Raw genomic sequence first — 25,215 nt, 5'->3', positions numbered from 1 at the left:
ACTGAGGAGGAAGGGAGAGGGGAGGGGCGCAGGTCTCGAGCGGCACCGAAAGGTGAGGCATGGTGCACCCTGCACGCCGACGGCGGATTAGATCCAGAGATTAGGGTGGCCCTGGAAAAAAGCAGAGCGGCAAGGAAAACTGGCCCGCTCCGACACCCAAAACGGCAGCAAATGCAGGCGTGCTATTCAGCCTTGGCCCTGCCGGCGGCGGTTATTGATCAGGCCTCCCGGCTCGCGCCCCCCGTTCCTTCCCCGCAACCTTGGCTCAGGCGGAATTATAGACGGACACCAGTATTCGAACGCCGTGACCCACTTTGGAACTTCGCTGCTCCTGGTGTCGTGACGCGTTCTGTGGTTCTGTGGAGTAATTACTGCAGCTGGAAGAGACAGTGGATCAAGAGTGTCTGGGCCCTGCTGGAGATACAGCAAGGAGCTCACGCAATCCCTGCAGAGCTTCTGGGGGTGGAAAAAAGCACGATTTCAAAACCTTTGGGGGAATTTCTGTGTGTTTATTTATATTCTTTTATACTTTTTACATTAATTTATAATAACACATATCATTTTGGAAAGTGTGAAGAGGAATGTCACCTTTTTTTGTACCCATTTAGTTACAAGAGCATTGTTCACAGTCCCATCAAACAAGCAACAACATAGATTCCTAAAATGCAGGTTGACATTATAAAACTATTGGTAATTAGTTCTCCAACACTGTGATGGATCAATGTAAGGGGGAGGGGTGGTGGGCAGGGCTCAGGGGAAGGACTGGTATTAGGAACTTCTTTTTGGACTGAGGGATGAGGGAGGATGGAGGGGTGGTCAAGGTGGTTTGAAGTTCCAGGGTAATGAGGTGTGAAAGGTGTAACTGTACACACACATACACATTCACGCACGCACACACACACACGCACGCACGCACGCACACGCACACACGCAGAACAGTTTCTAACACTCATCATGCTGCACCAGGACCTCCTGCTTACCATAATAACCGAAAACATGAGAGTCAGAAACGAGAAACACAGCCAGCTCCTTCAAAGGCAAAAAGAGAACTGAGGAAAAAAGCCCGAATCAACTTCAAACCTGTAAATTGCCATCTCTAGACCAGCACTAAACTCTAAAATATGTGTGATAAATATATACAGTATATATATATATATATATATATATATACATATACATATGCTTTGTTGATTCTTATATATATGGTTGCGTCCAGATGTTTTCAGTATGCCAGAATGCTGCAAACACACAATCCCACCTGTTGCTTCACTGTCTCACTAAAGTGAGGCACACATTGCTCTGCATTCCTGGGATACAGGCAATGTGGAGCTGGCAATCTACAGGGCACCTGCTAAAAATATAGAAATAAGGCAACAAACAAGGAGAAAGAAAGGAGGAAAAAATTAAGGAAAAACATATTTTAACAAAGAGACTGGTCTTTGGTGTTCCCACAACTTGAGGAAGTACTGTTGTGTTGAGAGAAATAGTGCATTTGGCTACACCGCTCCACAGCCAACCAAACCGAGCAGACATAAGCCATAGCAAAGAGCGCCACCTACTGTTCGGGGAACGAACTGCTCTTTTTTTGAAATTATGGTGAACTCAAACCACAAGAGAAATAAAAATCAATGTACAGGAAATGCGTTTTCTTCAGCACATAAATACTTCACATGTCAAAGTTTGGAGCACTGTGCTGTACAAATTAAAATGCCATCTACATAGTGTTCACTGGCTGAGTGGATCCACATGCCCTTCAGACCTTCTGCACGGGATCATGCATTTGTTACTTACATGAGACAAAACACAGAGAATTAGAATGCATTAGAATGCATCTCAGTGGGAGATCTGAGAGGCTTCACTAAGCCACAGGCTTGGTCCTTGAAGTCAAATATTTTCCAGGCATAGTCCATGTACACATATTGGTCAGCATTAGACTATTTTTTTTTTTAAACTTTATACAATTTTATGCATAATCTCATTCAACAGAAAGCATTTCAGATTGGAAAGGTTAAAAACCTGATCGCGCTCGTCTCGATAAATGGCGCTGGCGTTACCTTGCGCTTCCTTTCGCGGCCTCCAGGGTCACCATCACCAGCGGTACAGACCTGATATCTGTACACCTCAAAGCAACACCAGGTATTTATGAAAGCGGGCAACCAGAAAGGGGAGGGGCTTGGTGTAACTGGGATTTTTTTTTTTTTTCTTCCAGGGAAGGAGGGCTGGGAGGAGAGGAAGAAGGGGCGGGGCTTTAGGCGGGCTGTTCCTTCTGGAGGGCGGAGATGTGGAGAGGTGGCGGGGCTCGGCCGCTCCACTCGCTCAGGCGGCCATCCTTGAACAGGAGGTTGCGTGCCGGGAGGGGGACGCCCGACTCCGCCGAGGGCTGGCTCAGGGGCCCAGAGACGCCACCCTCCAGGTCAGCAGGCTGGCCGCTCTCCTGCGGACACCGCAAAGACAAGACGGCGTGTCACAAGACAGGGGACAGCATTTCATTCCAGCAATCTAGTCCATCAGACACAAGCAATCCATGGAGAACACCAACAACGCTGTGGCCTCACAAAGACAGAAGGTAATGGAATAACCAGCAAGGTGTTAAAATATGAATACACAGTTCCACTGACTGAACTTAAAGACCAATGCCAACTAACTCTGGTCCAGGTGTGACAAATGCTGACAGACTGAACCTTTAATCACTTTACATGATCAATTATTAGACTAAATGAATATGTTATCTCATTACTATTTTGTGATTTTTACTACCGTATTCTCATTAGCACAGATTTTGGCATTCGATGGAAAGGGTTACCTACGGTGATGGACAGGCGGGCAAATATTCAGAAATGACTCAGGCTTTAAATTATGGCCGAGTCGGCCATTCTTTCTTGGTAAGCACTTATGTCCAGAAGAGCATGAAATAAAACATTTCCTCATAAGTCTTGAAAAATTCATTTTACTTTCTTTGTTGCGATCACACAGAATTTGGGAGTGGGAGAGCAGTATGGTCTTACCTGGAATGACTGCACAAAACTCAGAACTTTCAAGGACAGTTTTCGGCTGGAATGTAAGAGTTTCTGAAGGCTGGAATGGAAAAAAAATCTATTTTACACCACTGTATTTTCTCTCATATTTGTAAGGACGCACAGGAAAATTCAAAGACGGAATGGACCATGAAGAGTTCATCTGTGCGATAATCAGCATGAAAGACGAGAGGCAAACTGGAAAATGCTTACCTGTCCTTGCCGCAGAGCCGATGTGAGGCGATCTTCTGACACACTTTCCGGTTCAAGTCCGAACTGAAGAGGGGCATGCCGAAACACAACTCCAGTGGGACCCACTCTTCCTCCAACGAGGGCACTTTGGGGGATGGGGGTGGGGTTGGCATATAACAATGACATCACTCAGGGCCTCAAACAGGGAGGTCACAGTTACACACCCCTGCCCGCTTACAGAACTGCGATGGACTTCTGCTCTGCCTTCAGTGAATTTCTCTCAGACTTTCATTCTTTTTCTTTCTTCTTTCTTTCTTTCGTATCTCTCAGACTTCACAAAGACTTACATGCCAGCTAGAGCTCATTTCAAATGTTAATTGGTGCCCCTGTCCGTCAGTGTTCCTGGGGGACTGAGTAGGGTGGATAATTTGCATATCTGTAATGGTGAAGGTCTGCGAGCCAATCACATGAGTCATATTTGCTCGAGAAAGGTCCTCTCTGGGACTTGGGAGAAGGTGGGGGGAGGGCCACGCCTACCTTCTGCTCCCGACTTTTTGTTCGCATCACCATTGTTTTCCTCGGTGACAAGCTCGAAGGACTCTGTGCTTCCATTGGCATCGAACCCTCCGCCAAGCTCGGAGTCTCCTGGAAAAGAACAGAGGACATGTCCGGGTCATCCTGTATCTTTCCACCTGACATTGCCAGACAATCAGAACAAAACAAACATTCAAACATTTCCTAACAATCCCTAAAGGAGCAATCAGGACAGTGCGAAATCTGAGCCTGAACAGCCGTCCATGCAGGGCGCAATAGCGCTCAACACTGAACCGTCTGTAATCGCCGTTACACCTCGACGATGTCACATCTTTGTCTGATACTGCAGAAGTACGGTGATTTTGGGGGTTGTTTCAAACTTACCAGCACCCTCAGCTTCCAGACTGGAGCCGCCCCGTTTCAAAGCATAATGACATTGTAATGTAATTATGCCTGTGCTGATCAGCGATTTCTGAAGCTCACTGAATTCCTAACTACGCCACGAGAGGTAATTTACCTTGAGGTGACTCACAGCGGAGAGGACAAGACTGGCATCTCCTCCGCCTCCTATTTAAAGCACCGCTCCACCAAAAAATTACATTTTAACGTTCCTTAACTTCAGAATCTCCATGCACAGCTCTAAAGGCTGACTATACCCGCCCTCAAGCGTCGCACGATTTGTTACAGACACTTTAATTGAAGTTTGTTTTTTTAAACGAACAACAGAACATCAGAGGTTTGTTGAAACGTGCCCCAGAATGTAGGGCAGAGAGTCAACTTTAAGGTATTATCGCCTTCGGTCTTCCCTTTCATGCATCCTAACACTTTAATGACTAAAAAAGGCTGGGGAATGAATTATCATGGCTACTTTACAGACTAAAAATATACCACCATATCATTTTCATGTTCAATCAAATATCTGTAATCATACAGTTGTAGCAACTGGGACAACCCCTGTCCAAGTGAACACTGCCATGTTCTTGAAGACTGTCTATCAGCAAAGGCTAGAAGCCACGACTACCTCAGTTGTGAAACCACTGAGCCAAATGTTTGTGGGAGTAGCTTATACACGTATGTGCGACATGAGTGACATGCAAGTCAATGCTTGCTTGGCTATAGCGTACTCCGTACTTACTCCTCTGAAACCATAATCTAACCTGACCCCCAAAACTAACCCTAACCTAAACCTAAAACTCAAGGTTAAGTGTCCATGTCAATCATGCAAGATAAGCGAGGCCTCTCAGCATTATGAGAATGAGACTTTATGTGAATGAGAATCACCCACAGCCACTGCCCGGTCATCGGTTCTGAATCCATGCACACCCGGTGCCTTACTGTGAGGATAAGTGTGGTTCCTGTGGCGGGCAGGACCCTGTGAGGGTCGGCACTGACCTCTCCCGTCCGAGCACTCGCTGAGCCGCCGGCGGTGCCGGTTGGTGGGGTTCAGCATGGTGATGTAGCCGCACAGGTGCTCCAGGTCCACCTGCTCCCGCAGCGTCCTCAGGGCCTTGTGCACACACATGTTGGAGTAGGAGAACTCTGGGGGAGAGACACGGGTACGTGAAGCGACGCATTTGGGACAGCCGCTGGCTCTCTGCTATAGTGGTTAAGGAGTTTTGGAGTCTTTCAGCCAAAATGCATTACTGTACTGCTGCAGGGTAATTTCCCAGATAAGGTGCTGCTATCGTACCCTTGAACAAGGTGCTTAACGTGAATTGCTTCAGTAAACATACAAACAGTTGTATAAATGGTTAGTATCTAGCAATGCAAGTTGTGCCAGTCGCTCTGGATAAGCGTGCCAGCTAAGGGAATATGTAATGTAATGTAATGTAATGTCATGACCAGTAGCCTGGTAAATGGCATTAATACAGTAAGCCAGTAAAGTGGCGTGTAGCAGAGATGGTATCATTTGATAAGTATGTAGTATCATCTTTGAAATGAGGAGAGTGGAAACTCTTCAGTTACCTCCTTTGAGGTCCTCCTCGTCGAATGGGAAGGGGATGTGAACCGTCTCTCCGTGACCGTGCAGCCCGTGGCCCTGCGGAATGCAATGACACGGTCATGTAAATATCATAGCAGGTCCAGCACTCTGCACATACCGGACCAGTACAGAGCAGCGTTATTCACTCTGTATGATACTACACTCTCTGCGCTGGGTGATGCTAGGTAAACCAGGCTCTGCCTTCTGGTCTCCCAGCACACACACTACATACCATAATTTCAAACACCCCAGGAGAGACTTATCTTCGAGCACCCACCCTGATCCCATCCCAAAAGGTTAAATGACACGAAAATTCACTCATTGACTCTCGCATGCCATGACAGCCCTCGGCTGTTTGCTTGAAGCAAATTGAAACAGCAGCTTTAAACACATTATTCTGCAAATGGAAATGGATGGTTGTAGGTGTTTTATAATGATCTGCTGCATTCCCTGTCATTACATTGCCTCTTTCTGCGCCCTCCTTCAGCATCTAAGGACAATCACCTTTGGAGCTGAAAGCTGGTGATATGCCAAATATTTTCAAGAAAAATGTTGCCCTAATCTAATATTACTCTAATCAAAATCAAATATGTAACCACTTCAAGTACTTGGACTACTGCGCGTATTGTTAAGGGTAAAAGGTGAGGTCTCCATTCGCTGCAAATGAGTCACTTTCCTGGCCGCTCCGACAGACTGCTCTGCCTCCCCTCACCTGTATCAGCACAGCCGAGTGAGTCAGGGCGTCGTTCAGCATCGTCAGCACATTGGACGTTGGCACCACGCCAGGATCGTGACCCCACGAGGTTATGAGCAGCCGGTCATAAACCTAAAAATACATGGGCGGAATTAAATGACATTCACAAGCCCGTACCGCACTCAGCGATCCCGGGCCGACGCCTTTGAAACCGTGAAGCCCCGAGGGGGCTCTGGGCGGCGGGCTGAACTCGCCTGGAAGATGTCCGGAAGCTTCCGGAGGCGGGAGCCCTTGGACAGCAGGAGCGACGGCGGGCCCTGCCCGGTCACATGGTACAGGTAGAGCTTGAACCATATGGAGCTGACTTCTGGGATGGCGGGGCCGATGTGCTGCCAAACAACGTCATTGGACAGTGAGAGACACGGCCACAGTCCATTCGGTTCCAGTCTACCCAGCCAGCACGGCACCACAATGAAACTAACCCCTGAGAGGTGTGTAGGTGTTACTGCTGGCAGAGATACAAACACTGGAAGGAGTGAGGCCGAGGTAACACATTGCATGGAGGGTTGCTGGCAAAGATGGAGGATCACTGTAGGGGAGGGCATTGTCATTTCAGAGCCATATGGCCAGGCCACACGCTGGGTTTTGCTCTCATTTCTTAAACACCAAGATCATTTCAGACGTTACTGAACAACAGACTTGTTGAATATGACTAGATTAATCTCCATTCTTTTGGCAGAAGCGCATTTAATGGCGAAAAAGAGAACATTTCAATCTTCCTTGGTAATATCTGGTAATAAGTGCTGAAGCTAAAAAGAAATCTGACAAAAGTTATAACAAAATATGTCTCGGTGGAACAAAACATTTCATAATAAAGTCGGCTGGAGATGTTACATCGTATTCGATGCATATCAAAGAACTGGATGCTTTGAGATATCGTGGACATGGCTGCGTGTTGTGAATTAAGCTAATGAATCAGTCTGAGTGTGAACTGTGTGTACTGCTATCATCCAGGCCTGCACTCCAATAGCCCATCATTCCCCTGGGCTGGGGGGGGGCTTCAAACACAGGGGAAAAAAAAGACTCACAGAGCCACTTAGAACTACACACTTTCTGCTGCTTCTCCAGATCGCAGATACACAGCGGATTGATTTTTGTTGCCGTTTTTTATACCAGCAGTTAACAGCGTTAAAAGCAGGCGCTGTGATCCCCCCCATCCTCAGAGGTTCAAACACAGAGACCGCAGAGAGCTATAATCGTCTCTCTTTTCAGTGCCCTTTTTTTAAAAGCAGAATTACAGTTCATGAATAATTCACACACACAGTCGTGTTGTGTCCGACTGGTATCAGGTGTGAACACGGGATAAGAGAGACGTTCTGGAAAGCTCTCGAGCGAGCCTCCGTATCCGTGGTGACACGGGGGGAAAAAAAGGCACCCCTGGCGGCGCGCCTGCATTTGCGTCCCATCGACCGAACGGGGCGAGAGCAGGGGCTTTAAACGCCTCTCCCGCCGGAGTCACGCTCGGCGATCGAAGGCAATCCGACACCCGCCGCGCCGCGCGGCGCTGGGAGCGGCCACCTGACCTCCCGAGAGCGCGGCCCGGGGCTCGGGGAGGGCTCGCGCAAAGCCTTACCTGGGGCGTGCAGCTGCTGATTGGCCGGATCTCGTTGCTGAGCGGCGCCATGGAGACGAGCAGCTTGTAGTTCTTGTTGAGCACGCGGCTGCAGGTGGCAGGGTCCAGGCCCAGGAGGCTCTCACAGCGCAGCAGGTCCAGAGGAAGGCCTGGGGACGCATGCATCACACACACACACACACACACACAAATCCATTTTCAGATTACAGACTTATCTTCTTTACAGAAGTAAAAGAGAGCATCAACCCAGTTGTTGCTGGCATCCAAACAACGGCTCAGCTGCAGTTCATCTTAAGGGCAAACCATGACTGATCTCTCTCAGTGGCTTATGGGTATAGGAACACAGAGAGCAGAGCAGATTCCTCACCTATGTTTGGCTGTTGGTCGGGGTCAGAGGTCAGGTCCTTATTGTAGCGCAGAAACAGTATGGTATTCCTGAGGGTCAGTGCATGGTCAAAATACCTCTGAGCTTCCCCTTCTGCAGTGCTCTCCACCTGAAAGGGAGAAACGCAGCCAGCCATGAGGTGGGTCTGTATGCGTGTATATGTGCGTGTGTGTAAGTATTACATTAAACAGCATGACACTGATCACTCTCCCTCACTGCCTCTCTGAAATGAAACCACTGCTAATGGTGAGTGATTTCACTCCCCTCTACTCTTACCTTCTCAAGCTCCATCAAAAAACTGTCCAAAGTTTCATCCGACAGCTTCCCCACTTCAAACATGGTGACCGCATGACTCTTCAAGTTCTGGGAAACAGGACAGTCATTTTCTAACTTTGAGCAAGCAGCAACACATAATTACACGTAGTTATGCCTTATTATAGTCACTTGTATTAATGTTTCTATAAAAAATAACAGAATACAAACCAAACACATTCACACCTGGGCTGGCAAGCAGAACCACTTGGCCTTCTAATGGTGTCACAGCGCTAAGCCTTATTGGTTTACATGTTAATGATGCCAAAGTCTTAACCCTGTTGGTCAATGCATTAATGGTGTCATAGCCATAACCCCATTGGTCAATGCAGTAATGAAGTCACTGTCCTAACCCCATTGGTCAATGCAGTAATGGTGTCACAGTCCTAACCCCATTGGTCAATGCATTAATGGTGTCACAGTCCTAACGCTGCTAGTGTAAGTGTTATTGCCCTTGTCCGTGGTGCCGGCATACTCACGGGCGAGAGATTTCCCATCATGAGGAAGGCGGTGAGCGTGGAGTCGAACAGGAAGGCGATCCTCTTGGTGGGGCCGGCCGGGATGCTCAGGCTGCTCACGCTGGCCGTGTCTGCCCGGCAACAGGGACACACCGGTCACCTGACTGAAACCCACCAATAGCAAGCAGCACAGCACCTGAGGGAGGCGCAGGGGGGTTCTCACCTTGGTCCTCCAGGCTGGTGGTGTCCGTGTCAGTGGCTGAAGACCCCGCCTCCATCACCGGGCTGCCTCCCTCCCAGGACAGCAGCATCTTCTGTGGGTCCATCGTGCTTCTGTCAGAGGGAGAGGGCATAGTCAGCCCCATAGACTGCTATTAACAGTTCATTATTTTATCATATTATATGTGATGTATATATTTTAAACATTAAACATATATTTTAAACATTTAAACATTTTAGTAACTATTAAGTTCATGTTAAAAATCAAATATCCAACGTTAAACTTATTTTAAAGAATTTAAGTCACAGTACAATAAAGCATTTATCCTGTAAGTGGTGTTTTTATCATCCATTAGGTACACAGCCCCCATTGTGCATGGCTCAAAATGCAGTAAAACATGTTTGAATGCCTGGGAGCATGCGGTCACTACCAATAGCTACCTGACCATTAGACAGCAAGCGTTCACCACTAACACCCATTTCACCATTAAGGAGCAAGGGCTCACCACTAACAGCTACTTCGCCATTAGTGATCAGGTGGTGACCTACTTGACCGTGACAAAAATTTCAGTCACCCACTTGACCACTATAGAACATGAGGTCACTGCTAACACCTACTTCAGCCTGTTGACACAGGGAGCGCTCTTCCAAGTTGGGTGTAGCTTGTCTGGGCTGATCACCTGACCCTTCTTCAGGGCGAAGCCCAGGCGGCAGTACATGGAGACAGCGTTCTGGACCGAGCACAGTAGAATTAAAAAATGCAGCACCTCTCCATAGATAATCAAACCATATGTCTACTCCTTCACAACTGAAGGTCACAGCACCACAGAATCCATACCTATGTCCTCTTCATCCACTATGACTGTAAACGCATTACAACCTCCATACGTGTAATACATAATTCCTCACCTGCCTTACACTTGTGCTTGACCCCTAACTCTGACATCACCTCTTGTCTAAATTTTTTCGCAACACCGCGAGTGCTGAGAAGGTCAAAAGCACAGCTTTCATACAAATGAAGCTCAGCGATAGAGCCCTGAAGTGCAAAGTTCATCTCACTTGCTTTGAGGTAAAAAGAAGAGGAAATTGTGAACTCAAAAGGTTGTTCAAGGTAACCAAGTGCCAAAAATTTCACGTCAGGATAAAAAAAAAAAAAAAAGATATTTGCTGTGGGTCAAACCGAAAGAACTGTGCCTGCTAAAGGAGGCCAGCCTTGAGGTGACTCAGTGCCAATCCGGTCGCTCTGACGGTTTGTTGGGGTGTGCAGCCCTGTCACCAAGTCCAGAGAGCCTGAGCCAACGTGGAGCCAGAGAAAGGAGCGGTGAAGCGTGAGAGATGAGCTCTGGGACAGAGGAGTCCTCCCACGACGGTGACGGACACCTAAGGCTTAATCCATATCACGCCCAGGCAGCGCAAAATGTCAGGAACGGGCCAAGCGGAAAAACGGGACCGGCCCCTCAGAGGAAAAGAGCTCCTTCAGGCAACAAACGCAGACCAGAAACGACTCACGTCAGAGACTCGATAAGCTGTTGTGTTCTTCCTAAACAAAATGGGGTGCAGTTCATGAACAGAACCTGATACAAACACCCCACTTTCAGTGTAATAATCTTCATCACTGATTCCATTCGTTACAGCACCAGTGAGGTCTGACACAGCTATTCACATGTTCATCAATGTAGTATTTACCAAAATAATGAGGTATCTGAGAAAACAAGACACAGTCATAGTAATATGGTGTTTTGCTGACTCAGGAACATTGGATTCAAATGTTTAGTCTGACTTTAGCCAGCTACTGACCCATAGTCAAAGATACGTTTTAATTTTCTACTCAACAACACGGAATTTATAACCGCAAAAGAGCAAGATTCACTCGGACTCCTGCCTTCCTTTATAATTGCAGAATCAAGGTACATTACACTCAGGGCAAGGAGAGACAAACTTTGTACTCCGACACCATTCTGAGCCACATCAAACCGTTGCGGGAGTGTGAAATTGCCTCTCCATTTTGTCTGTGGCAATTTAAAAGACCATTTCAAAATCGCTACATGTCACGGTCAGTTAGAACAGCATCATTTTACAGCGGCCACACCGTAGAAAAAGGCAACAATTTCCACCATTGTGATCACATACCTTCACCAGGCCCAAGTCGATCTCGAGTACATTAGCTAGCTGAAATGAGAAGCAGTGACAGAGGGTTGGACACGAGTTTGAGAACGCTGAAAATAACTTTTCGTTGCCAAGGGAAAAAAACACATGAACGAGAATCCTGGAGAACAGGTACAGAACCTACCTCAGACACGTTGGTCTGCTCGTCAATAGATACAAATATTTTATAGAGAAGCGTCTCAAAATAATCTCCTTGGACCCTGTTCATCACAAAGCCTTCCAGAGGTGGGACTGGAAATGGATGAAAACAAAGAGGCTGTTACTGATAATGACGGCCGCTCGGCGGTCTCTGGCTCCTCTCGGCACATTATATGGATTTCTAATCATGCCATTATCCTCCTCAAATCAACTGCCGCGCACAGCCTCCATTACCCCCAATTTCAGTGGCCGAGGAAAAACAGAGAGATGGGGCCCTTTAAAAAACGGCGGGCTCGAACAAACACATTTACCGCGGGCCCCCCCATTTCCAATTTTAGCCTTTAGGTAACGCAACATGGGGAAAAAAATAGCCTGGCACCGTGCGTGTGTGCGCTCACGTAATCCACATAATCTTATGAAAACCCCCAATAAGGGCCGATTATCCTGGGAAGCGCAAAATAGCATTAGCATCAGGTTACACTGGGCGCATTCAACGGGACTCACCTGAGATACAGCTGTCGTCAGATATGGGCACATCTAGGTATATGTAACCCCTGTTGTACAGACCTTTTGGAGGGAAGGAATAGCAAATTTGAGTCCTTTTCCTTTATGCAAATAACCATAACAGCAATTATAATCATCGTAATTATAATCATTTGCCACCCACTCGAATCCAGAGGTGGCTTAGAAATGAGTAAATACGGTATTGTGCTCTCTCACTCAAAGACCTTTGTATCCAAGACAGCAGGATTGACATTGTTATTCTTCAGACAGTCACGCTAGCCTATTATTATGTAAATTCAGTACAAATGGCAGGCAGCAGCTAATGTATCACTCGTCGGTTTGTTTCAGACTATGAGGGCTTCATTCAGCCTGGCGTATGCTTTCATACACACTTGGATAAGAATATGTGCACCAGCCACTATGATATCTGATCGTGCCGTTGAATGCTTCATGTGAAATGGTCCGTTTAAAATTGAGTATGGAGGCGTTTTATGAAGGCATCTGTGTGCTGCAGCATCCCGCACAGGAACTGGCTGAAACACCTGGGCGCTGATGGGTTTGTACCACTTGATCCGTGACCCAGACCACTCAGGTTATCAGTTTGGACCAGTGGCGGTTCAGGCCGCTAGTCAGCTAATGGTCCGAGATACTTCCCAACTGTTCCTGGGACAACCGTGTCAGCACTCTCATGGTACTATGCAGAGATTTGTAACAATCGTTGCTGCGGTACAGGGGAGCACAAACAGCATAGCAAGAGAACTAACGCACCACTACAAAAGTGTGACCGACCACATTGTCTGCGTTCTGAAGCACTGGACCAGACCACCAGCTAGCTAGGTTGCTAAGTACCTCATCTCAATGACTAGCTACCTAGCATGCTAACAATCTCATCTGGACCACTAGGCCAAACGGTGAACCTCATATTATTACCACTGCCTCAGTACTGATGGCTGAGACGCCGATGACACCCCCGTACACTCACTGGAATGGCCCCATGGCCAAGACAGAGTGCACAGAGTCATTTTCAGCGTTTGCTCTTGTAAAACATCATATGACAAGGGACGGTATTTGAGATGATTTATGTGGTAGCATATATGATCACTAAGTGCATGTTATGGTGGCCATATTAACTGGTAACTCTAGCTGAGCACATTTTTTACAATGATTAAATTACATTGCTGCCATTTAGCAGATGCTCTTATCCAGACTGACTTACATAGTTTTGGAGTCTTACATGTTATCCACTTATACAGCTGGATATTTACTGAGGCAATTATGGGTTAAGTACCTTGCCCAAGGGTACAGCAGCAGTGGCCCAGCAGGGAATCAAACTGATAGCCTCTTGGTTACCGCTATGCTGCACTGCCGCCTTAGTATACTTATGCTTTAAGTGAAGTGGCATGTAAATGACAATAAATGACAATAATAATAATTTCACTAATGTATTTCAAGCGCCATTCGTGACTACACGTTCAGAGCCTCGGGGACAATATCATATTACGTTTAAACGCAGTTAACGGGACTCATTTCATTGGGAATCATGCAGGGTGATCAAATTGGACAAAATCCAATCTGAGAATCAATATCTGTCAAATAGGAACTCAGTTTCTGTTTTTTATTCTATTCAAAGTAGCCTAATTACACACAACATTTACACTACACACTGCGACCCAGTTGTTATTGCACCTTTTTTTGCGCACGCAAGCGCTGGACAGAAAATAAGCTTCAGTGCAGCGGCAGGGCTCACGCATCTCGGTAATAAAGGAGACAGCACCCTCAGTTCACCCCCAAAAGTGCATCTCCCATATGGGCCACTTAAGCTCCCATGTCAGAATAGAACATGAGGAACGGGGCAGCACAACTCTTCTGGGAAGCCCTTAAGTGGAGTTTATGCGCGTATCTGGCGTACCTAGCGGCCCCCGAGCGAGTACATAAGAATTACAAATGAAAAAGATAAGCTGCATTCCTTTGACAGGAATACCCAGGGAAAAAAAAAAAAAAAAAAAAAAAACTACAAAGGGAGATACCACAAACTCCAGAGAAGAGAGACGGGGAATGAATCTCCAACCCCTAGAGCTGCAAGCACTATAGTCGGGTACCCACTACTAGTAACATCAAACATGGTAACAGGAACATGCACAACGGCAGTCACAGAATTGAATGCACCTCGATTAACTGCTCACCATATTTTTGCGTGTCAACGGTGTGTCTGTCAAATACTCTGACTAATATTTCAACACTCCTCACTCAGTTTATTCAATTAATAGGAGTTGGCAACCCTCTAGCTTATGTAAAAATCCCAATCTTCAAATATTTTAAATCACCAGCAGTTCTCTCTATTTTGGTTACTACACTGTAGCAAATTTAGATGAAAACAGACTTTAGATAAACGGCACAGCAGGAATTCAGATGTCTGAAAAACACATGCCCTTTACAGCACATGATATATAAGATCCGGTAGGAAACGTATCAGCAAACCGCAGTGTAGCCAAGCTAAATATTCTTGCGCTGAAGAATGTCTCCCCTGGCCTTCTCGTTTCACTGGAGGAGAAGGATGGGAGGTGTTGAACAGGGCCGCCGGATCCGCCCACTCCCTCTCAGCGAGAAAAACACCTTGACCGTGTGACCGGGGACTGCTGACCGCTGATATTTCGGCAGAACAGGCTGCTCTGTACCCCTGCTGAAGGGTTGAGAGAGGACAGCCTTCAGCCCTTGGATATGAATTTCATTTTAACTTCCCATTACTAGAGATAAGCAGCCTCTGTCAGCACCACAGTGCTGTGGTGGAGAACGTGTGAGGAAATGGGGTATGAACGACCAGGCGAAAAAACGCGAACACATGGAAATGCTCCCACAAACCATGATCCCGACTAAAACCGTTACATTTTGAGGATTTAACCTCTGATCAAATTCAGTGTCAGAGGACAACAGACCTAGCACTCTGTTCGGTGGTTCGGGGCTGAAATGGGGTTACGATCGCCACAGAGCAGATACCACCCAGACAAAAATTAACTGTCACACCTCCTGCCATTAGATGTTTGCCGGATCTCTATTGGAGGTACTTGACAAGGAACCATACAACAATTATAGGACATCCATTTCAGATTCCCAATCACAGGCCCCTCTTTGGATTAATACTCGGTGCAGAGAACAGCACTTACCCCCCCCTTCCGTCAATGTTTCTCACAATGGCACTACATTTCAAGGATGGCCCTAATGATTCAGTATCCATGCAACCAATTGCCTGACCCTACCGAATGCACTTCGCTCTGGATAAGAGTGACTGCCAAATGAATAAATGTGAATGTAAATGCAGAACAGTAATAAAGGCATGTAAAATTACTAATAAATGAGAGAGATATTGCCGCTGCTCTGGTTGTGAGGTCCGATACCATTCCTTTAAGCTCAATCCGGTCTGCCTCGCAACAGCAGTGGCAGTCAGTGCACCTGTGCTCCCATGTCACAGGAGCCATTCCATTACATTAAATTGTTTCCCCGTTGAGGCCGATTTGGCGGGACATGAGGGATGGCCCCTGCCGCCGCCACCTTTTTTTTTGGGGGGGGGGGGGGCACAGACGACACTTACTCAGCACCACGTTGTATTCCATCGATCCGGCCAGCTGGGGACCCGCATCGATCATCTTATCAATCGCCTTCTTCTCCGCCGGAGAGCAGATCTGTAAATCAGGGACGCCGGAGCTGCGCTCAGAGACAGTGAAAAACGCACTTCCGCGGGGGGATCGATCCCAGGGGCCGCCCTCCCCCCCCCAACACGAGCGCTACACAGACCGGAGCCGCTTAGTAACGGCCATCACGGGAACCGTATCGGGCTTTGTCTTGTTCATCAAAGAAAGCAGAGCCTGACCAGTTAATTAACATAGCCCTCTGAGTGATTGCTATGGGAGAAAAAGGCGATAAATAAAAGGTAGTGACAAAGAGGGACCAAACTAGCTGTAAGTACTTGTAGTCACAAGGATCTTATTTTGCTTCATCTAATATATCAAAGAAGGCAATACCTAGCCTGTTAATTAACACATCCTTTTGACTAATCACTCTCAGAGGAAAACAGAACTACTAAAATGCAGGAACAAAAGGCCCTGGCAAAGAAGAAGAAGGACTGAGCGGCCTCAGAGGCCACAGAGGGGAAGAAAATGATTTTTGGCAAAAAGAGCCTCAGAGACAGGTGGGACGGGGTGTCAAAAGGAGGTCACTCACTCTGATGTCGTCCTCGGTGATGTACCCCGTCTGTGCCACCCACCACGGCTCCACCGAAATCTCCACCGGCTTGGCTGGCAGCAGGTCCCGCGCCGTTTTCCTGCGAAAGAATTTCTGACAGGACAGCAGGCGCTCAGGAGCGGGTACCAAAACACAGCCGAAGTGCCCGGTGCTGACTCATTTACGCATGCAAAGCTCTAGCCCTGCGTTTCCCCAACAACATCCTTTACAGTTGCCTAGAAAGCCTGCGTGTCCATACTCTTGCACCAATGGAAACCGTGCCATGGGACACAACCAATGTTACTCTTTACTTAAATGAAAACAGAGTATGGGAATTGAGTTCTTACAGGGCCTTGGTCCAAACATGGATTATTTTTGGAAGTGATTTTTCAAATAATTACAAAAATAACACTGACATTTTCAGGGTGGTTTCAGGGTGGAAAACCTGGTCAAAATTTATATTTCCATACATTCAATGCTTAAAATAAAAACTGAGGAATTTCTTACTTTGGATGACCTGCACTGGTTCATCAGGTCAATGTACTGGTTCCTCCCGATTCCAAGGAGCCTGAGACCTACAAAATAATTTTGTGATCGTTAGGTGCTGCGCCCTGCGCCCAGCACAGCTGAACACTGACAACAGCAACAGTGCCATGTGTTCGAGACAGCCTCAGTTCCAAATGGAACAGAACAGATTCTCTTACTGTGCCCTCTGAAATCTGCATCTGGATTGCGACACATTTACCAATTGGTTTCCGTTTCCCTTTCATCAGTGCGGTGGCAGTGCCATTAGCTCCCCCCCCCCCACAGCGGCGGCGCAGAGAGCTTTGGTACAGCTGCCAGCTCTCTGAGTCACACACACACAGACCCCGCTCTCAAAGCAGTGACTCATCCGGCCCCCGCGGCCCCCCAGCCCGTCACTCCCTCACACCGCCACCAGGGGGCCGTCTGGAGCCCCGCGACAGAACGCATTAATGCGAGACGGAACAGAGGCTGCTCAGGGCTGGCCGGTCCGGCGGAGCGGATGTACCAGAGGCCGCCCACCTCTCCCGCTCTGCGGCTGTGCGGTCTCTCTGGCAACGTCTGCCGGGCAACAGGAGCGCCCTTTTCCCAGACAGAACGTTAAATGATTTGCACAGCGGACGCACAAGTGTGCGTGCCAACCTGCAGCGTTTACATTTTGTCCCCGAAAGCAGTGGAACAAATACATAGAAGAACTTAAGATTCAACACCTCAAGTCTAGCTCCCCAGCAACTACACTAGGGTCAGCTACAGCCAGGACCCATAATTCCCGTCGGTTCCTACGCCGCCATCTCTAAGCCACTGAGGGGGAACCTCCACGGTGGCTTTCACATTAGCCCGAATGAAGAGACTAAAATACACCCAAGTGGGTACAGTTTGTTCAGATTATTTCTGTCAGCCCATAATTCCCTTCAGTTCCCACACGACCATCTCTTATCTACTGAGGGGGAACCTCCACGGTGCCTTTCAAATAAGGCCGAAGGAAGGGCCTAAAATACCCCAGACAGGGCACAGTGTGTTCAGATTATTCCTGTCGGCCCTGCACTTTTATTTACAGCCTGGTAGACGAGCGGTGGCACGAGACTAGAGGTCCCGTCACAGGTCTGTCCCATGTCCCGGGGGAGGGGAAACACTCACAGTCTGCGGCGGTGAAGTTGGGGAGGGAGTCGTAACTCTTCTCGCTGTTCATGATGTCCTGGAACAGAAGAGAGGGGAAGACACTACCAATCAGCATCTCCTGTGTCTGATCCACACAAACAGCAGCTATTACTCCAATAGATAAGGAACTCCAGTGAACCACAGGAGCAAACACTACAGCATGGGGCGAGATTGATTAGTGTACTGAGGGATGCGAAAAGTACTTAACACTGTCACTCAAGTTAAAGGACTGTTACTCGGGGAGAAAAGCTCTTCCACTTCAATAAATGTGTAATGTTTTGCCTGAAAAACTAATTTAAAAAGCTAGAAAGCATATCTAAAGTTTTACCCTCAGGACACTCTTGCTCTCTTCTAACTCAAAATAACAAATTCTGCATTTGTATTCAAGTTTTCTGATGCTAAGGTGGTTAATGATGTGAAAATAAACTACTCTTTACTCAATAGCTGACAATTGTGCTACCCTGTAAAATATTATATCGTTAAAGAAAAAAACACAGGTACAGTAAAAAATCTGTCATGGAATGAATTTCCTGGATTGTTCTCATTAATGGGGCTGCAATTATTATTTGAATTCTTTATTCAGTGATTCACTTCATGATTTTTAAGTCAAAATAGTTAAATTTTAAAGTTAAAACAGTGACCAATGCATTGTGACCTGCCTCAGTCTTCAACATTCTCTTCTCTTAAATTAATTCAAGTTGAATTTGTATATGCATACATATTACACACACACAATTTTGAACAGCATAAATGTCTAAAAAATCATTACACTGTGGCTATTCTCCAGACCATAGTGATCAATGAAAAAAATAATACAGACCTTGTCAACGTCCTTGTCATCTCACACACACTAAATATTGACGATATCAAAAGAGGAGTGCACCTTTTTTGCACATTGTTCTGAGTTCATAATGAATAATGAAAATACAGTGAATTATCCAGTCCTTTACAATAAACATTACACGTGGTGGTAAGCCACTTCTAACAGGCAAGCAAAGGAAGAACTACCTGAAAAAAATGAGGCCGTATGTTTGCAATTTGTGCACACATCCAGAGCTTGTCCAATCTTAGTGCTGCAGTGTTTACACCAATATTATTGCACTTTTAAAGCCAGATTGCAATCGCAATCCTTAATAAGTTCAAAAGAAATGACTCAAGAGAAATAATGCGTGCTGAACTAATTACTTTCTGCAAAGCTTCTTACTGTTATGGAAATGCTGTTCAAATAAAATTTTAATGGCTGAACCATTTACTACGGGGAAGTTATTACTTCTCCATTTTTGTCATCATTATCAGTTTCTGCAATTGAATAATTACTTCAGTGTAGCTGTAGCGGTAAAAAGACATTTCCAAATTTCACTTAATGTCTCTGACGTTACGAATGTCCATTTGATGCGCTCTTTATTAAATCTCACAGGGAGGCCTGTAACGGCAGCACACGTCCAGCGTCATCATAAAACAATCGATTCTGCAGTGCGATAAATTCACTTGATAAGCCACTCTCCCTTTCATGTCCTGCATGCATCAATTACTCAAAGCACAACATAAACCGCAAAAAGGAACAAGCGGCCAATTACGGCTTACTGACTCATCTTGCACATTCATGCAGAGAGACAGGCGTTTCACACCACAAATTGTCTTTAGTCACAGATGTTCAGTCGCCAAGAGAAGGAAGCCCGACTAGACCCAAGACCGACGTCTGATAGACCCAAAGGCTGGTATGTAATGCATGTAATGTAATGTAATGGTAGCTCTGCTGGTAGCAGGGTTTAGTGAAGGAGTGGGAGACAGAAACAATTAAAGGGTAAGTTCTGTCCAACACAGATATCAGCACAAGAGGGAAGCTGGAGACCAAAACACTCCTCACCCCAGAATATTCTCTACATTACATTACATTCCATTATTGACATTTAGCAGATGCTCTTTTCCAGAGTGACTTAGACGGGTTACAATTTGTTTACACCATTTTTACATCCATTTATACAGCTGGATAGTTGCGGAGGCAATTATGAGTTAAGTACCTTGCCCAAGGTTACAGCAGCAGTGCCCCAGTGAGGAATCGAACAAACAACCTTTTGGTTATGAGCCCTGTTCCTTACAACTATGCTACACTACCACCCCCCTCTCTACCCCTGAAGAGTGTGAGAATTGCTGGCGCCACAGTTCCGTCAAAGCCAGGATGCAATATTGCCTCGAGAAAGCACTGACTGAGGAACATTTCCCCTGCAATGTGTCACCGAATGATATAAAGTAATACTCCCTTTAAAGTGAGTATGCTCTGGCACTAAAGGATACATCTGTCAAACCCACGACGACTGGTCTGCTCCTATGTGGAGGTCCTCTCTGTAAGCACAGATGAAGCGGCAGGGCTGGCGTGTTACGTGCTCGGACAACCCAACGCCCACCATCTCAGGGCCGAACACTGCAACACTGGCCACGTCAGAATGCGGCTACGACCCGCAGAGAAACGGCTGAACAGATGCTATTAAATGTTGTCAGCGACACCGAAAATTGGGCCAACAGGAAACGAGCTGATTGTGATTTGTTTAAAAAAAATGTATATCTCCGTGTTGATGGGCCTCGCTCCTGCTCAGATGCAATTTACCTGCTGCCAGGAGACTCAGTGTCACGGCAATGATGGCTAAATTTCCTGCCTCTGAGGATATTATGGCAACTCTGACAGAGCCAGTAATGCAATTCCTGCCAAACCAGAACGGCACTTTTTTTTTGTAACCTCTGCATTGTTCTCTCCCAAACAGCACAGGACCGCCACCTGCGCTCTGCTACTGTAGCCGAGTGCTGGCTACTCTTAACCAGTTAGTACAGGTCATTAGGCATAAACACCTGACAAGTATGTTTTTTTTTTTTTTTTTTTTTTTTTACACAGCACGACTGGGGTAACCTTTAGCACACGGGCACCTCACAGTCCACCAACCATCACAGTGATTCATCGTGCCATCTGTGTAGATGACAAAGGGCAATTTCAGCAGGGATCTGCACTCTCTGAAACAGTAAATGCATGAACTGTGCTTTCCATGGTCTGCGTCTGTACTTTGTGAGTAACCTCCTTCGCGCTTCTGCAGCTTAACATGTCGCTGTTCCACCAAAACGTGGACTCTGGTTTGACAAGGAAAAGGAGTGGCCTTACAATCAAAGCTTCCTGTCCTGAGACAATGTTGGATATGCTGCAACACTAATAATAATAATGGAGATTGTATGCTCACGAGTTAGCTACCATCTCAAAATGAACCCGTGAAACGGGACCCATGCACCATGCTATTTAGCTTCAATCGACTACAAGTCTTGTGCAAATCATATCTGACATCCATCACTCTACAGTCAGCCACAATTCATTAGTTATATTACTTTCTGTTTATTCTGAGTCTGACTTCGGCGGCGCTGCTCTTCCACTCAGTTAAAAAAGTCATGCAGAGCCTATGTTTGACTTCATACGTCTGAAGGTAAAACATAATAAAATATCTGAGTATTTAAAGCGCTTCAGTGCTGTGAGTTTAGAACAGCAGAGTTCACACTGTTCACATTCGCACTGTTCACAGCAGAGCTCCTGCTGCCATGATAACGGAGCTATGGGATATCCAATTTGGCCCAGATGATGGTTAATCAAGTAATGTTTTTGCTCTGGAAAACTAGGAGAGGGGACGCCGTGCCAATGAGCTTCCAGAGTGCGTGCACACTCAGAATGAACAGCCCAAAAGAGTACGGTTAGGGACACAGTCCAGCTCAGCACTCACAAGAAATGAAACCAAAGCAAAACGGAGAAACCTGTTTTGGCATGTACCACTTGTGCTCTCCAACAGCGCCACATCACACAGGGTCACAGCCCTTTACAGATACAGCGCCCCCTACAGCTCGGAGGCCGGCAGTGCAAGCAGCTTTCCTGTCTGAGGTGGAAGAGGTGGGGGTGTACCTCCATAATGCCGATGTAGTAGGAGAAAGGGGTGACGCGCAGGCCCTTGACCATGATGTCGGACAGGTGGTAGGGGTACAGCATGAGGTGCTCCCGGCTGTACTTCAGCAGTTCCTCATAGTATTTGCGCTCGTCCTTCTTTACATGCCTCACTGCGGACAAATAGAAGGAGGGGCGAGGGTGCGTCACACAGAGTTGAGGAGTTGGGAGTTGGGAGTTTTTTCCTTTTCCATTCCCAGCTCAGCCAACTGATTTTGCCCACATGAATGCAATGTCTGCACAAATGAATACTATGACTATGCCTACAATAAATTTTAATGACTGAGCCAGGTGTTTTTGGTCCTTGGAATGAAGTAGCTATATATACATGTGTGCAAATATACATATATATGTATTTAAAATATATACAGGTCCTTGGAAAACACAAAACTATCAATTATGTCTACATCAACAATTAATCATACTATAACACTGAACTCACGTGGGCTTGTAACCTGTCTTATCTCTCCTTAGATAATACCATTGTCATGTATGCTATGAATACATTGTTTAAATGTGAACATTTATGGATGCTACCACTACCCATATATACAAACAGAAACACAGCACATTATCGAACTGCATTATTGTCAAAGGGCTTAAAGTCCTCCACTCCTGAGTCAGTGCTCAATGACAGTGATCAATCCTACTACCCTCCAGGCTAAACAAAATTATTCTTTAAGCCATTGGCAAACTGGAGGCCCTGACATTTTCCAGGAAATGAGACAACAACTTTGCCTTAAGGCTGCAAACATGCACAGTCTGGGGACTTTTTTGAAGACAAAAACATGAATATATATACAAAAATAATTCTACTGTTTTAATAATTCTACTAAACCAGCATCCAATCAAGTTCAAATGGTTTTCCAGCAAAGTTGTTATTTCTAATTGGCCTTAATAATCCTAATACTGCACCTACACAGGCTCTTATGAAATAATTCCTCCTATGCTACTGTATTTTCTGTGTTATTTTCTGCACTGTTATAAATAATTTTCATTCTTTTCTATTCAAAAACAGGCAATGCGCCATTAACTTGCCAAATATGTGCGCTCTGCGTTAAAATTCTTTATGCAGCCCCAAATTGCTCTTCAAAATAAGTGTAATTTTTGTTATGTAATATATATGGCCACATTACAAAAAAATGTTCATTACAAAACGGACACCACATAATAATAGTGGTTCGAATGATAATCTTAAAATATTTATTAGAAATGTGATTTTTTTAATGAAAACAAGTTCTTTGGGGAAAATCGGTTGCAGTATGTGCTGCAGCACGGTTCCACACAATATAGGTGGTCAAAAGACTGTTTACTGGTTTTGAGAGCATATTCTCTCTGTAGAAATTGTTGTTGCGGTGCGCATCAGCCATTAACCATTTCAACGACTGGAAGTGACAAACCGGTGCAGCCAACTTACCTAGGTTATTGCGGAATCGCAGCTGATTCCGGATACTGTACAGTAGGACATGTTTCTCATATTCGCGCTGTGAGTTTCCAAGACTCTGAGAAATGATAAAAACGGAAAGGCAAGGATAAGAAAATGAAAATATGTGCGCTTCATTATTTTTGGCAATCCGTGTCAAACCTTACCGTTTTAACTAGTTATCACTAGCCAGCTAAAAACAAACTACACCCGCTTATAAATAGCTTGCTCGCTGGTTAAATATTTACCACAAGCCAGCGAGCGTCAGAGCTGTGTCGGATCTCAGGAAATGATGAGATTTGGAATAATGCGGTAGATACACCTATCATCCTGATATTGGTACTAGCTATACAGCAAGCTGGCTACGAATAGTTTGTAGTGCAGCTAGCTAGCTAGGCAGCAGCCAATATTAGCCACTTTGCTTACCAGCTAACTAATTAACTGATTACTAGCTAGCTAATTCTTCTCGACACGAAGCATGGCTAGCCAGTTAGCATGCAACCTATACTAGCATCAGTTTTGCGGGCTAGCAATAACCCACGAGAGCACCGTCGTGGAAAATTATATTACACGATAATATGGACCACTGCAATGGAATTCGGTTTTGCAGCTTTCGGATGAATGACATGGCTAACGTTAGCTATGTTAATCACTTCAACTGATTGCAGCTAACAAGGTACAGACACAGATGGCTCAGTGCAAACAGCTGTCCGAAATGTTACACAATCGCTGGAGCAGTATTGTCGAGGGACACAAACACATTTAACCTCTGGCTGATCGGTCACATACTGTACCTGTTTGACATTTGCTGGCAGTTTATTCCACGGGTAATTCTGTCTTATGTGAAATTCCACGTCTGTATTCATAGCTAGCAAGCTACTCTCGGTAACCACGGATCGGTGAAGAGTAACCACGGGCTTACGGGTATGTCCACGACGACTATACCCCCCGGAACGTTAAACGGTCGGAAAATAACTTAAAAAGTTCGAAATTTGTCCCGTCCGAAGATGTTTTCCCCCTTTCCTAAAAATGTCCACTTCCTTATTGCATTTTCAAGCAACCCGTTCGTCACGCTGTTATTTTCGTCACTTCCGTTAGAGGCGTAACCAATGGTTTATCCTTGAATTGGAAAATGGATCAGGAGGGTACATTGAATGCAGAATCCAAAGTCCCTGTGTTCTGCTTGTGACATGATAATTGTGTCGATACTTGGTGCAGAGGAGTACATTTCCTATTCACGATGCACCAATTGTTTAGTTAATCTCGTTCAGATTAATTCCATAATGTCTGAAATGTATGGACTTAATGAACTGGTTTAGAAACCTCCTTGGGCTTATTTATTTGCTCGTTGGGTGGCCCATATCCATGGCAACCCACAATTCACAATTTTACACCTTGCAGATTTGTTCCTTAAAATAACTGTATTATTTATTTATTTATTACACTAGAGCTGATAAGATGAATTATCTTGCTCCAAATATTAACTGCATCTCAGCACTAGTATGACGCCCAAGACAGAATATTTGATAAAGTTTAAATTCCCTCTGCCTATCCCCATATTCAGCTAAATTAGGGTAACTCCTTTCCCCCAATGACCATATCTCCCCTATTATCTGCCCATGTGAAAGTGCACGTGTATGTGTGTGATTTAGTCTGCAAGCAGGGTTGCTATTCTATTCTTCCCTTAAACAGAACACAGA

General features: G+C 45.8%; 1 protein-coding gene across 1 annotated transcript; it reads right to left on the bottom strand.

Moving 5' to 3' along the window:
* Positions 1 to 472: 472 nt before the first annotated feature.
* fam91a1 (family with sequence similarity 91 member A1) lies at positions 473 to 24,571 on the bottom strand. The gene is made up of 24 exons (XM_036515677.1): positions 24,310 to 24,571; positions 23,510 to 23,594; positions 22,054 to 22,205; positions 18,105 to 18,162; positions 16,953 to 17,020; positions 16,446 to 16,559; positions 15,817 to 15,907; positions 12,231 to 12,293; positions 11,713 to 11,819; positions 11,553 to 11,591; positions 10,041 to 10,153; positions 9,427 to 9,536; positions 9,225 to 9,334; positions 8,710 to 8,796; positions 8,416 to 8,542; positions 8,049 to 8,197; positions 6,670 to 6,804; positions 6,434 to 6,547; positions 5,706 to 5,778; positions 5,133 to 5,279; positions 3,744 to 3,851; positions 3,228 to 3,351; positions 3,006 to 3,075; positions 473 to 2,434 (listed from the first exon to the last, which is right to left on the bottom strand). Exons 1-24 carry the CDS (start codon positions 24,379 to 24,381, stop codon positions 2,249 to 2,251), a joined length of 2,502 nt encoding a protein of 833 aa, XP_036371570.1. The 5' UTR covers positions 24,382 to 24,571; the 3' UTR covers positions 473 to 2,248.
* Positions 24,572 to 25,215: the final 644 nt, after the last annotated feature.

Source organism: Megalops cyprinoides, chromosome 21 (genome assembly GCF_013368585.1).
Source record: "Megalops cyprinoides isolate fMegCyp1 chromosome 21, fMegCyp1.pri, whole genome shotgun sequence".
NCBI lineage: Eukaryota > Metazoa > Chordata > Actinopteri > Elopiformes > Megalopidae > Megalops > Megalops cyprinoides.
The sequence above is the reverse complement of the archived record's forward strand: the minus strand, read 5'-3'. Positions and strand labels throughout refer to the sequence as shown.

What these genes read in the sequence shown, in the direction of transcription:
- fam91a1 (XM_036515677.1), bottom strand. Translation starts at nt 24,381, where the DNA reads ATGAATACAGACGTGGAATTTCACATAAGACAGAATTACCCGTGGAAT. An exon ending in CAACTTCACCGCCGCAGACT is followed by an intron (nt 17,021 to 18,104) that starts GTGAGTGTTTCC and finishes ATTATTTTGTAG; the next exon opens with GTCTCAGGCTCCTTGGAATC. An exon ending in ACCAGTGCAGGTCATCCAAA is followed by an intron (nt 16,560 to 16,952) that starts GTAAGAAATTCC and finishes CTGTCCTGTCAG; the next exon opens with AAATTCTTTCGCAGGAAAAC.